Here is a 13,337-nt window from a genome sequence, read left to right on the forward strand (position 1 = left end):
AGCACACACTGCCCCGTCACTTACCTGTTTTACATTGTATCCTGCTTTTGCACTAGTTTCAATGAACATTACATTCAGCTCTTTGGCTTTCCTCTCTCCCTCTTCAATGGACACTTGCCTGGGGAAGAGAAGAACATTAGAGCAAATGATATGAACATCCTGACAATTAGGGTTTTGCCTCCAGCCCAAGAGATGTCTCCACAGTTCCAACACACATGTAGTTATACCTGCTAGGTACTGTCTCCAGCCACCACCATAGGAAGGGGACATTTCAGAATACAAGCTGGGCTTCTACAGTGCACCTACCAGGAATGGTCTACATGTACTCAATCCTGCCCCAGCATGTGGGGATGGACAGATGACCTCTCAAAATCCCTTCCAGCCCTACATTTCTGTGGAACAATACACTAAGCTTTTCAGTAATAAAGCCAAGGTGGCCACTGGCCATTTTCTAAGTTTCCTGCCAGGAACTACACTTGGATGGCTTGATAAGAATTACGTGCTCTCAGGCTGTGCTAACTAGTAATTATTGCCCTGTTTAGCTAAACCTTAACATGGTTATTTAACTTCTTTCAAAATAATTGTATGTAACCTGGAAGTCTGAAAAAACTGCTTAAGGTATTTAAGTTTATTTTGTTTAAAGGAGCTAACGATTTTCCAAACAAATATCCTGAAGTCCTCAATATATACTTTTCCCTAAACTCAAGTTTATGATACACCAGGGGTCGGCAACCTTTCAGAAGTGGTGTGCTGAGTCTTCATTTATTCACCCTAATTTAAGGTTTCGTGTGCCAGTCATACATTTTAACGTTTTTAGAAGGTCTCTTTCTATAAGTCTATAATATATAACTAAACTATTGTTGTATGTAAAGTAAATAAGGTTTTTAAAATGTTTAAGAAGCTTCATTTAAAAATTAAATTAAAATGCAGAGCCCCCCAGACCAGAGGCCAGGACCTGGGCAGTGTGAGTGACACTGAAAATTGGCTTGTGTGCTGCCTTTGGCACGCGTGCCATAGGTTACCTACCCCTGTGATATACCATTATGACACATAGGAAGCTAATATCATGAAATTTACACTTTAACCAAGTCTGATGCTATAATATTGTCCTGTTCAGAAGGACATACTGCCATTGTGTGTTTATGTTTTAAAAAGACACTATTTTGTACCACTGTGTATTGCGAGATTAGCATAAATCCACTGCAGCAAGGCAGCAGAATGTCCAAATGCCAGTGCAACTTCGCATTAGTGTGCCTGAAACATTTCCCCCCTAAAAAAGTACAGTAGGTACGACAAGGGGGGGAAGGGGAGAGAAAAAAAAATCACTCCGTTCAACAGAAGCTTCTCTTTTAAATAAAATTCTAAATATGCTTTAGATTTTAATTTTAACTACATTAAAAACAAAACTGTTTAAAGGAATATTCAAGATAATCATTTAAATTAGTCACTTGCGTTAAACCTAGATGATTAAACATTTTAAATCTAGTTTACTCTTTCACTGATGCTATTGACTTGACACATTTCACTCAGCTTGGACAATGAAGCGAGACTGGTTAATTTTACTACCTGGTTCTTGTGGATGTCGCTGGTTCTGGTTTGTGCACGCACACACGCGCGCAGGCGCGCACACACACCACCCGTCCTGTGAGCTCACAATCAAGCCAGGAAATGTTTAAATAAAATTTCAACTGATTTTTTTTTTTTAAATCAAGAAAATTCTATTCAGATCTGGCTTCAGTATAATTTAACCAAACTAGATTTTGGGCCAAAAATAGAATCACTTTAAACAGAGCTTTCTCAGAGAAAACAGCAGCAGATTGGCCATATGATTAAGAAAAATGTACAAAGAAGAATTATTTCTCCGTACCTCTTATCTGCTAGATCTGTTTTATTTCCCACTAGCATAATGATGACATCACTGCCCCTTTCCGTTCTGACATCATCAATCCATTTTGTGGTTTGCTGGAATGAGTTTACATCTAGTAAGGAAGAGTGGACAAAGATGAGTGTCACTGTAAAATGTTCTTCCCAGACCACTACCAATACAGCCATAAATCTTAATAAAAGCCTCACATTCTCTGGTAATTGGTGCATTAGGGCTATGCAGAATCAATGGATGCAATCCTGACCCCATGGAAGTCAATGGGACTTTTGTTATTTATTTCAGTGGGTCTTGGATTTTACCCTTTGGCTTTAAATGCACCTGCAATTGAACTTAATCTATCCAATTATAAATGGACTTTTAATATCAGAGTGCAAATTATGAAGAGTTTATCACTACTTTTAAAGAACTGTTATTATTTCACTTTATTGAACAAAGGGTTTGTCTACACTATAAAATTGAGTCGACGTGCAGCCACTGCGGTAATTAAAGTGAAGGTTCACATTCATACCACGCTCCTCCTGTCAGTGGTGCTCATCCCTCACCAGGAGTTTCCATCAACTGAAGTAGGGCATTGTGGAGCTCCGCAGCCCTGGTGCTGACACCTCAGGCTGTCAGTGCTGGGGCGGGGAGGGCTCTGGCTGTCAGCCTTGCACAGGGCTGGCACCCAACAGGTGATGTAAGTAACGCAGTGTCTACATGGACACTGTCGCCCTACTACATCAACGTGTAAGCGCTACACCTCTCACGGAGGTGGAGTTAGTAAGTCCATTGGCAGGGGCTCCATTGTAGCATAGACACTTACACCAGGCTGCAGTTTAATGTATTTTACATACAGAATGGGGGCCTAATAACTTTGCTATTTAATCTGTACTACTCGTGACTTGAAAAAACATTGAATATATGCATTGGTAAGAGGGCCCTACTGTTTCAAGGATTTAAAAAGCATTTAACAGCAATTATTACACTTTGTGTTGCTTAATCATTTTGTGATCACTAGTTTTAGGCTTGTTCTCCTAGGAATATTTAGCTTATGTAATTACTAGCAACTCTTGTTGGGTTGATCACTGACCTCAAAAGAATTTCAGAACTGGTTACATAAAAACAAAACATAAAAGGATCCTTTGGCACTTTTCTAACTAAAAGTCCCTTCCAGATTCCAGCAGCTTTAGTAGAACAGGTAATTAACATCTACGCTGCAAAATAGGATTCTAGAAATAGGCATTAACTAATGAATATACAATAACCTTGTCTGCAAAGCTGTGTTCTTAATATCAACTGCTGTACCATTCAATTTAACAGTTAGATACAATAGCTACAATCACAGAGGTGTATGTTGAGATGCCAAAGTATTTGCCTACACTTAAATAGGGAGATCTCTGTGGTAACTGTTGGCTTTGTAGTGGTACAGTGAAATGCTGTAAGTCTTAACCATCTAAGACTTGAGCACTTGCCAACAGCTTAATGGCATAAAGCTTTGCTTTAGTACTTCGCAATAATCATTAGGACAGTAGAGAAGTCCAAAATTCACAGCTATCATGCAATTTTAGCTGAATTTAAAATGTTTATTTATAACAATTAAAATAAATGTACAAGGGAAGCCCTTATTCTTGCTATAATCTTCTAGAGTATTTATGACTAAGGATACACTCTTTTTGGATTTGGGTAGAACTGGACTATTTCATCCAGTCACTATTGATTTAAAATGGAAAAAACCTCAGAAGGTTTATTTCTCCTTTAACAAAATTATTGCTCTTTACAAATTAAAAGCCAATAAATGAGGGTTGTTCTGGCCTTTTTAATCAGTCTTCAGGGTGGAGGTCAGAAAGCATTAACATTTTAGCCCTCAAAAGCGTACATACCTTATTATGACATGAAAGAGTACATTATTAAAAGGCTAAATCCCTAGTCATGGAGCTTTAAATACCAGAAAATGGAAGTGACCGATTAAGATAAAAACATGGCATGTCCTTCCCCAGCCCACACCCAGATTTTGAGGACAATGGAGTGAAGCAAGCTGCAGTTCTCAAATGGTCTCAATGGGAAAGCGCTAATTTAGAAATTCAAAGATATGCAAGCAAGTGATTCCAGTGTTTGAGACCAAGTCAAAGATGGAGATGGTACCCAAAAGAAGAACAGATGAGACTAGGCCAGCCAGTGCTCAGGGCTTTGGGACAAACCATGTGATAGGAAAGGGTCATAAATGTATTATTTCAGCAAGGGAGATTTATAAGTCCATTTATACATTGCTACAAACAGCTGTGATCAGAAGTGCCTGGTTTAAAAACTTGACTACGGTAAAAGGAAACACTGTTCATGCCAGGATGAAGACCAACCACATGATTGTGATATGACATGCAGAGCTAGGCTAGAGAATGACAGAGCAGAGTATCAGAAATGCAGAATTCCCCCCACTCACTTGTGATATCATAAACAACAACTGCAACAGTGGAGTCACGAATGTAGCTAGGAATCAAGCTCCTGAACCGCTCTTGACCTGCTGTGTCCCATAATTGCAACCGTACCTAACAAAATCAGTCAAACAAGCAAGACAAATAAGAAAAGGTCAAACCCGGTGCAATATACCTACTTGTGATATCGTAAACTACTACAGCAGCAGCAGAGTCACGGATGTAACTGGGAATGAGGCTACGGAAACGTTCCTGACCCGCAGTATCCCACAGCTGCAACCTGATCTGTGGGATGGGAGAAAATTTAAAAAGAAAAAGAAAAAAAAAAAAGCCAAACTGCCACTAAAAATAAAGAGTAAATCATTTTATTTGATTGGTTTTTTAAAAGCTAAATAAAAATATAACTCATGCAAGGGACTGTTTGGGACTGGGAGCAGTAGCAAACTGCCTCTCCTTCTGGCAACCCCCCCATCCACAGTGGTATCTAAGGCCATCTCTACACTTACAGCACTACAGCGGCACAGCTGCGCCTTTGCAACGCGCATGGTGAAGACGCTCTATGCCAACGGGAGAGAACTCTCCCATCAGCAGAAAAACATCACCCCCATGAGCAGCATAAGCTATATCAGCAGGAAAAGCTCTTCTGCTGACACAGCGCTGTGCACACTAGTGCTTATGTCGGTGTAATTTATGTTGCTCGGGGGTGGAATATTCACACCCCGAGCAACATAAATGTTGCCGACATAGGCGCTACTGCAGACATAGCCTGAGCTAGTGTATTCTTTGCCTAAAGGAGTCCAGAGGAATCTATATTTCCCACTCACTTCCCAACTCTTTGTATTTCAAAAGCCCCTTCCCACTTCTAGAGGATGGGCAATAGGATGGCTGAGTTTTCCAGCCAGATAGGACGGGCAGGAAACCTGAGGCCAATCTGCACATCCACCCACACAAGGCATTTATGCTCTGCTGCCATTCTTCCTGGGGCCCAAATGCATCACTACCAGAGAGGCCTGTATGACAAGGGGGTTGGAAGAATCACATTCAAGACCACTTCTAAATGCAAGTCTTCAGCTGCTGCCAAGCCACTGGAGCGGCTACTAAACTACCATGCTTTTTCAAGGAGGATGAATGCTAGTCATTCAGCTGCATGTAAGGTTTAGCCATAATGCAAAGGAACAGAGATAAACACAGATGACAAGGATGAAATTCTCTTACCACTTAGATTCTGAAAGAAAATACAAGATGCTCTATAAACCAGCATACATACATACATATACACATAGAAAAACATTGAAGGGCCTGAACTGCTTTAGGAAAAGCATGCTCACTTGTCAGATCACTTAAAATGCAATCATCTTTATTGTGAGTTTACCCAATACCATCAGCTTGTGCAGAGTTATACCACTTGTGTTCTACAAATACATGCCCCACTGCTGTATTTCTTAATTAAGGATGTGAGCTAATTTTGGACCAGGGCGTTAATTTCTGTGGAACACTGGCTTAATTTCAGAGACAGTACTGTGCTAAACAGAGTAAACCTGCATATATTTATGAGTTATACATATTCTGCTGAGTTGGGGAACAGACTGGCAGTTCTAGTTATGATCCAATTTATATTCAGCCCCCAGCCACATATTAGGAACTTTTGGGGGTGCCCCTTTTCAAAACCCCATCTAACAGCAGACTCTTTAAAACCTTCCCCGAGCCATGAACTTTTTCCTCCTTTACTCCCCAAGTTCTGCATCACGTTGCCTATTCAAATCAAGAATGACTGAATGTGGCTTATTTCAAAACTTGTGAAAAACCTCAAGAGGCACACACTCATTTCCTTGCATTCCCAGGTTGCCTCCACAGCACAGCCTAGAAGCAAGGGATCAAGCCTGAGTCAGCCACTGATCTTCTGCATGGTAGCAGGATGGGTTACTTCCAGACCTCCAGGCCACTTCAGAACTCTGAAGGATGCTCGCATTGTGACAGATTACAAAATATACCAAGAATAGCGGATTCTTTCCAAGTGACTACAGAAAAATCATGCAAAATCTTACTCACTGTTCGATCCTCCAGGTACATGGTTTTCGATAAAAAGTCAATGCCAATTGTTGCCTGTAAAAAAATCGTGTCAGATTTCAATAAAAAACAAAACAGGTGTAATCTGTTTCTCTCACGGGTATTCAATAATTATCATGCTAGACTAGATCTGGCACAAGCTGATCTGAGGGCCATACTTATGGGATAGCGCTTTCCTTCAGTGGGATTTGTAAGCAAGATACAGGTTAGGCTTTTTCCACTTTAAGCCTTGAGACTCTTAAGTACATCCCTAAATAAGGTGAAAGAGATATTGGCAAAATTAGTGCCTATTAGTAGCATAAGATTACAGCATAAAAAGGACACATTTTTAATTAAGTTAACCACAGTGTGTACACAACTTTGGGCATTTATTCCACAGACACGAATACGACAGCAGAGTTTTCTTTGTGCCTTTAGACATTACTGGAGCATAGCAACAGAAATCCTGATGCCAGCTTAACCAAAATGGAGGGAAAGGGAGAAATCGTGTTAAAAACAGCTCTGGTAGCATTGATCCCAAAGTCTTCATTCCCTTGGTGATGCTGCGTTTAACATTTAGTGCAGGATTGGGAAACGGCGCTGCAGCTTTGTGTATTGCAGGTGTGTGACTGACCTGGGACTGGGGCGACTAACACTACCATGGCTTTAACAGAGTGACCCCTTGATGCGGCAGTACCATTAAACAATATCAATGAAGCCCAGAAGACAAGCTGAGTCCCAGCAACCTGGTATCAACTGAAACACAACCATTAAGGGTCTAGTATTCCTCAAGTTCTGGTACGAAGGCTTCACCCTAAAAATCAGAAGAACCCCTATTCCAAAAATGCTTCTGCACCACAAGATCCCTTTTTATTGTAGGCATTCTACCATCTGCTTGCCACACTTTCCAATAGGTTGGGGGATAATCTAACGCAGGGGTAGGCAACCTATGGCACGGGTGCCGAAGGCAGCATGCAAGCTGATTTTCAGTGGCACTCACACTGCCTGGGTCCTGGCCACCGGTCCGAGGGGCTCTGCATTTTAATTTAATTTTAAATGAAGCTTCTTAAACATTTTAAAAACCTTATTTACTTTATATACCACAATAGTTTAGTTGTATATTATAGGTTTATAGAAAGAGACCTTCTAAAAATGTTAAAATCTATTACCGACAAGCAAAACCTTAAATTCGAGTGAATAAATGAAGACTCGGCACAGCACTTCTGAAAGGTTGCTGACCCCTGATCTAATGGGTGGTTTTCATGCAACCAGCCAGTTGCAAAAGGAAATTGACTAACACTGCATGATCCAACTCAGTTTCCCTCTGCTGCTTGCTGCAGTATTTGATGCATAAGACACTTCCTCACTAGAGAAAGCCAGCATCTTGGGAGGAAGCCAGAGGGAGGTATATGAAAGAAACAAGGTTGATTTCCAAGGCTGATGACCCAAAAGCTTTTCCATCATCAAGAATTGTGAAGGATCCCAGAGTTTAGAGGTGAGCAGATGAAATATACCAGCAGTTCTCAAACTGTGGGTTGGGACCCCAAAATGGGTCACGACCCCGTTTTAATGGGGTTGCCAGTGCTGGTGTTAGACTGCTCGGGGCCCAAGTCCCAGCCCCACCGCCTGGGGCTCAGACTTCAGCTACAGCCGGGGGTGGTGGGGCTCAGGTTACAGGCCCCACACCTGAGGGTGAAACCCTTGGGCTTCAGCTTTGGGGCCCCCCCTCGCCCCCCACTCTGGATGGTGGGGCTTCGGTCAGCTCACGCTTCAGTCCCCCCCTCCTGGGGTCGTGTGGTATTTTTGTTGTCAGAAGAGGGTCGCAGTGCAATGAAGTTTGAGAACCCCTGAAATATACATATTGGGGGACCCAGTAGACTGGTACATTAAAACATTTCCCTTCCACTGCTAAGCAAGCTACAAGGTTTTGATAAACAGAAAAGCTACATTAAAGTTTGCCTCAAGAAAGTTTCCATTCTCCCTGATATTTTACGGATTTCCCTGTTCAATTAAACAATATTTAACAGAGAAAAGCCTTAAGATTTTGCACCACACACACCCCGGGGCACCAAAAATTCAGATTGATCCAGCTGGAGCCACAGTAAAACAACATCCTGGTTTTTACAACAGGTTTAGTAAAAAGGAGGTTGAGCTCAAAGAGAAGACTGTCCCAGCTGCTTTGTGCCAGAGCTTCATGTACAATAGCAGCTCAAGTGAGTCTGATTTGCAATTTTTGGGAAATTTCCCCAGTCAAAACAAGTCTTGATGTAACAATGTCTGATGCTGTGGAGGCCTTAAGAGCATTTAATTTGGAAAGGTCCCTCAACATCTGGACCCAGCTGTCATATACCAGCAAGATTCATACACCACTAATCCATCTCCAACAGGTATCTTAATAAAAGTAATTCCTTGGATTAGCTCTAAGACATGAGGGGATCATCATTAGAGGCACTTCACACTGAACAAAGACAGCGGATCAGCAGTCCTGGCTGAGGGAAAGACTTGATTACCCAGAAGGTTCTCTACTCCTTTCGCCACTTTGATTCTTCTAGGGAAGAGGATGGAACAGTGGTTGTGTGGTATGAAGTCTTTACTAGCCTTTCCTACCCCATAAGTAGGCATGTAGAAGATCTCAAGTTATAACCCTGGTAGGAATGCCACTGTGCCTAAAGCAACATAGCTCTCTTCACATGGTATTAAGTATGGAGACTCCTTCGTGCCCTAATGCCAGGTTGAGGGCTGGGTATACAGCTTGTAGGACTTTTCAGTGAAATGTCCTTTATGCATGAAAGTTTCCATCTTCATTAAAGGAGGTCAGACGCAACACAAATCTCTCTGCATCCCAGACTGAATGGTGTCTCATTAACCTGGCATTGTATCTGCAGTATCTCCTACACAAAGGATAGGAAATAACATTATGCTGTGTAGATCTTCATAAGCATGAAGATTTGATATTGACACACTGAGTAGAGTCAGATGAGCCAGATATGGCCAGCTGCACAGTTCTAGCCAGATAATAATATGTGAAGTGAGAATAGAGGGCAGGGGCAAGAAGACAGGCAGTCCAGGGATAGGTCTACACTTGTGGCGGCGTGTAGTGAACCAACACCCAGCTAGCACTGGTATAAACAGCAGGGTTAGATGGTGAGGCACTGCTTAGATGAGTAAAGACATGCCTGAACCCTGTGGGTATGTACCCTCCCATGTCTACACTGCTATGTAGTATTCTGCTGCCTCCTCTTTGCCCAAGGATTTCCCCATCGCAGTGAAAGATTCTGGCAGCAGGGAAAGGGTCTGGCAGGGGCAGCTGCCTCCCCTTGACAGAGCTTTTCACTACCATGGGTAGCTACATCCCGCAGTGAGTCTGGATGCCAGCTGCCTTTCTCTGCAGCATGCAGTTACGCGTACCCTACCTTCCGCCGCAAGTGCAGACAAGGCCTAGGAGTCTAAAAAGACGGTTACTCACCGTTGTAACTGTTGTTCTTCGAGATGTGTTGCTCCTATCCATTCCAGTTAGGTGTGCGCGCCGCGCGTGCACGGCTCTTCGGAACATTTTTAGCCTAGCAACACCGGCGGGCCGGCTGGGCGCCCCCTGGAGTGGCGCCGCTTTAGCGGTTGTTATATACCCCAGCGGGCCCGTGTTCTCCTCAGTTCCTTATTGCCGGCTACTCCGTCTGTGGGGATGGAGGGCGGGTCTGTAATGGATAGGAGCAACACATCTCGAAGAACAACAGTTACAACGGTGAGTAACCGTCTTTTCTTCTTCGAGTGATTGCTCCTATGCATTCCAGTTAGGTGATTCCCAAGCCTTACCTAGGTGGTGGGGTCAGAGTGAGACGTGGCAGAGTGCAAGACTGCGGAGCCAAAGGCTGCATCGTCTCTGGATTGCTGCACCAACGCGTAGTGGGAAGCGAAGGTGTGGACAGAAGACCAGGTGGCCGCTCTACAGATGTCCTGAATGGGGACATGGACCAGGAAGGCGGCAGATGAGGCGTGCGCTCTCGTAGAGTGAGCGGTAAGACGGTTAGCTGGCACACCAGCCAGCTCGTAGCATGTTCTGATGCATGCAGTGACCCATGAGGAAATCCTCTGAGACGAGACCGGTTTGCCTTTCATGCGCTCTGCAACTGCTATGAACAGTTGCGGCGAACGCCGGAAGGATTTTGTTCGTTGTATGTAGAACGCAAGGGCCCTGCGGACATCCAGGGTGTGCAGCTGTTGATCCCGACTCGAGGCATGAGGCTTCGGGAAAAAAACGGGAAGGAAAATGTCCTGATTTACATGGAAGGCTGACACCACCTTGGGGAGGAAGGCCGGGTGAGGCCGAAGCTGTACCTTGTCCGCATGAAAGATGGTGTACGGAGGACCGGCCGTCAGGGCCTGGAGCTCGGAAACTCGCCTCGCTGAGGTTATGGCGACGAGAAAAGCTGTTTTCCACGACAGGTGGAGCAGCGAACACATAGCCAAAGGCTCAAAGGGGGTTCTCATGAGCCTGCTCAAGACCAGATTCAGGTCCCAGGCCGGAGTCGGAGGCCGCACTGGCGGGAACAAACGCCCTAGACCCTTGAGGAAGCGGGAAACCGTCGGATCGGAGAAGATGGACGGCCTGAAGGCAGATATCGCCGCCAGGTGCACCTTTAACGATGAGACCACGAGACCCTGCTCTTTAAGTGACCAGAGGTAGTCCAGGATCGTTGGGATAGGTACGACGAATGGATTCATGTCTCTCTGGTCGCACCATATGGCGAATCGCTTCCATTTAGAGAGAGGTAGGTCGAGCGAGTGGAGGGCTTTCTGCTCTCCAGCAGGACTCGCTGGACCGCCGCCGAACAAGCCCGCTTAGCGTGGGTCAACCACTCAGGTACCAGGCTGTCAGATGGAGGGACTGCAGGTCCGGGTGGTGGAGCCTGCCGAAGTCCTGCGTTATCAGGTCCGGCCATAAGGGTAGAGGGATGGGATCTCGTACCGTTAGCTCGAGCAGCAGAGTGTACCAGTGCTGTCTCGGCCAGGCCGGAGCGACGAGTATGAGGCGGGCTCTGTCCCTCCGAAGCTTGAGAAGCACCCAATGTACGAGCGGGAACGGAGGGAAGGCATATAGTAGGTGACCCGTCCAGGGGCAGAGGAATGCGTCCGACAGGGAGCCCGGGGCGCGACCCTGGTACGAGCAGAACTGGTGGCACTTCCTGTTCTCTCTGGAGGCGAACAGGTCTATCCGGGGAAACCCCCACCTCCGGAAAATCGTGTGTACCACATCTGGGCGGAGGGACCACTCGTGGGACAGGAACGACCTGCTGAGATGGTCGGCCAGCGTGTTCTGCACCCCTGGAAGATAGGACGCCACCAGGTGAATGGAGTGAGCTATGCAGAAGTCCCACAGTAGCATCGCCTCCATGCACAGCGGGGAAGATCGGGCTCCACCCTGCTTGTTGACATAAAACATCGCCGTTGTGTTGTCCGTCAACACCGCGACACAACGCCCTTGGAGACGGGAGCAGAAGGCTTGACAGGCGAGGCGAATCGCCCGCAGCTCTCTGACATTGATATGGAGGGAGAGCTCTCGGGGCGACCAAAGACCTTGGGTGTGGAGGTCGGCTAGGTGCGCCCCCCACCCCAGCTCTGACGCGTCCGTGGTCAGAGTGACGGATGGTTGAGGAGGGCGGAAAGAGACTCCGGCACACACGACTGCTGGGTCCAGCCAACAGGTGAGCGAAGCGAGGGCCGGCTTCGTGGGCGTGACTACCATATCGATGGAGTCGCGGTGGGGCCGGTACACTGACGCAAGCCAAATTTGAAACGGTCGAAGGTGCAACCTCGCGTACTGAGTGACGAACGTACACGAAGCCATGTGGCCCAGAAGGCGGAGGCAGGAACGCACCGTTGTCCGTGGGAAAGATTGTAGGTCTCGAACTAGAGAGACCAGAGACTGATGCCGAGGTTGGGGCAGGCAGGCCCTGGCCAAATTGGAATCCAGGACCGCACCGATGAACTCCACTCTTTGCGAAGGGGTCAACATCGACTTCTCGGCATTTATCATAAGCCCTAGACGCTGAAACAGGGCTAGGACCGTTGCCATGTGGGACGCCACCAGTTGGCGGGACGGTCCTCAGACTAGCCAGTCGTCGAGATGGGGTAGACATGTATCCGACGACGGCGGACGGCCGCGGCCACCACTGCCATACACTTGGTGAATACCCTCGGCGCTGTAGAGAGGCCGAAGGGTAGCACTGTGAACTGGTAGTGCGTATTGTTGACAACGAAACGCAGGTAGCGCCGATGAGGAGGGTAAATGGCGATATGAAAATACGCGTCCTTCATGTCGAGGGCGGCAAACCAGTCTCCCGGATCCAGGGAGGGAATGATAGTTCCCAGGGTCACCATGCGAAACTTGAGCTTGACAAGGTATTTGTTGAGCTCTCGGAGGTCGAGTATGGGTCGTAGACCTCCCTTCGCCTTGGGGATTAAGAAATATTGGGAATAAAATCCCCTGCCTCGCAGATCGCTCGGCACCTCCTCTATAGCACCCAAGCTCAGCAGAGACTCAACCTCTTGTAAGAGGACTTGCTCGTGAGAGGGGTCCCTGAAGAGGGACGGGGTGGGTGGGTGGGAGGGTGGGGGCGAAACAAACTGAAGATGGTAACCAGACTCTACCGTGCGTAGCACCCAGTTGTCCGATGTAATCTGGGACCACGCCGGGAGGAAGTGGGAAAGACGACTGAAAAATAACGAGGAAGGATCCGGGGGAGAGACTGATGGGCCGTCCTCGGGCGTCCCAGCAAAACGCCTGTTTCGGCCCTTGGGGGGCCTTGGAAGGCACCTGGGACTGAGTACGTCGATTGCCCGATGGTCTACGGCGGTTCAGTCTGCCTCTGCGTCCATTATCAGGCCTCGACCTGGACTGATTAAATGGGCGATAGGGCTGCTGCCTGAAGGACCTCCGCTGGGTAGCAGGTGTGTGCATGCCCAGGGTGCGGATGGCAATACGGCCATCCTTAAGGGTC

The 13,337-nt window shown here is 46.4% G+C and overlaps 1 protein-coding gene across 2 annotated transcripts in view; it reads right to left on the bottom strand.

Moving 5' to 3' along the window:
• The window catches only part of RAB6A (RAB6A, member RAS oncogene family), a 104,893-nt gene that overhangs the window by 21,058 nt on the left and 70,498 nt on the right, over window positions 1–13,337 (bottom strand). Inside the window, exons 3-6 of one of the 2 annotated variants that reach the window (XM_045022055.1) lie at window positions 6,343–6,396; window positions 4,473–4,578; window positions 1,868–1,979; window positions 25–118 (exon numbers count right to left, since the gene is read on the bottom strand). In XM_045022055.1, the coding sequence (XP_044877990.1) occupies window positions 25–118; window positions 1,868–1,979; window positions 4,473–4,578; window positions 6,343–6,396 (366 nt within the window). Of the gene's footprint in view, window positions 1–24; window positions 119–1,867; window positions 1,980–4,301; window positions 4,408–4,472; window positions 4,579–6,342; window positions 6,397–13,337 lie in introns of both variants that reach the window. The other variant, XM_045022048.1, reaches the window with a different exon arrangement.

The sequence above is a fragment of the Mauremys mutica genome, chromosome 1 (assembly GCF_020497125.1).
Source record: "Mauremys mutica isolate MM-2020 ecotype Southern chromosome 1, ASM2049712v1, whole genome shotgun sequence".
Taxonomy (NCBI): domain Eukaryota; kingdom Metazoa; phylum Chordata; order Testudines; family Geoemydidae; genus Mauremys; species Mauremys mutica.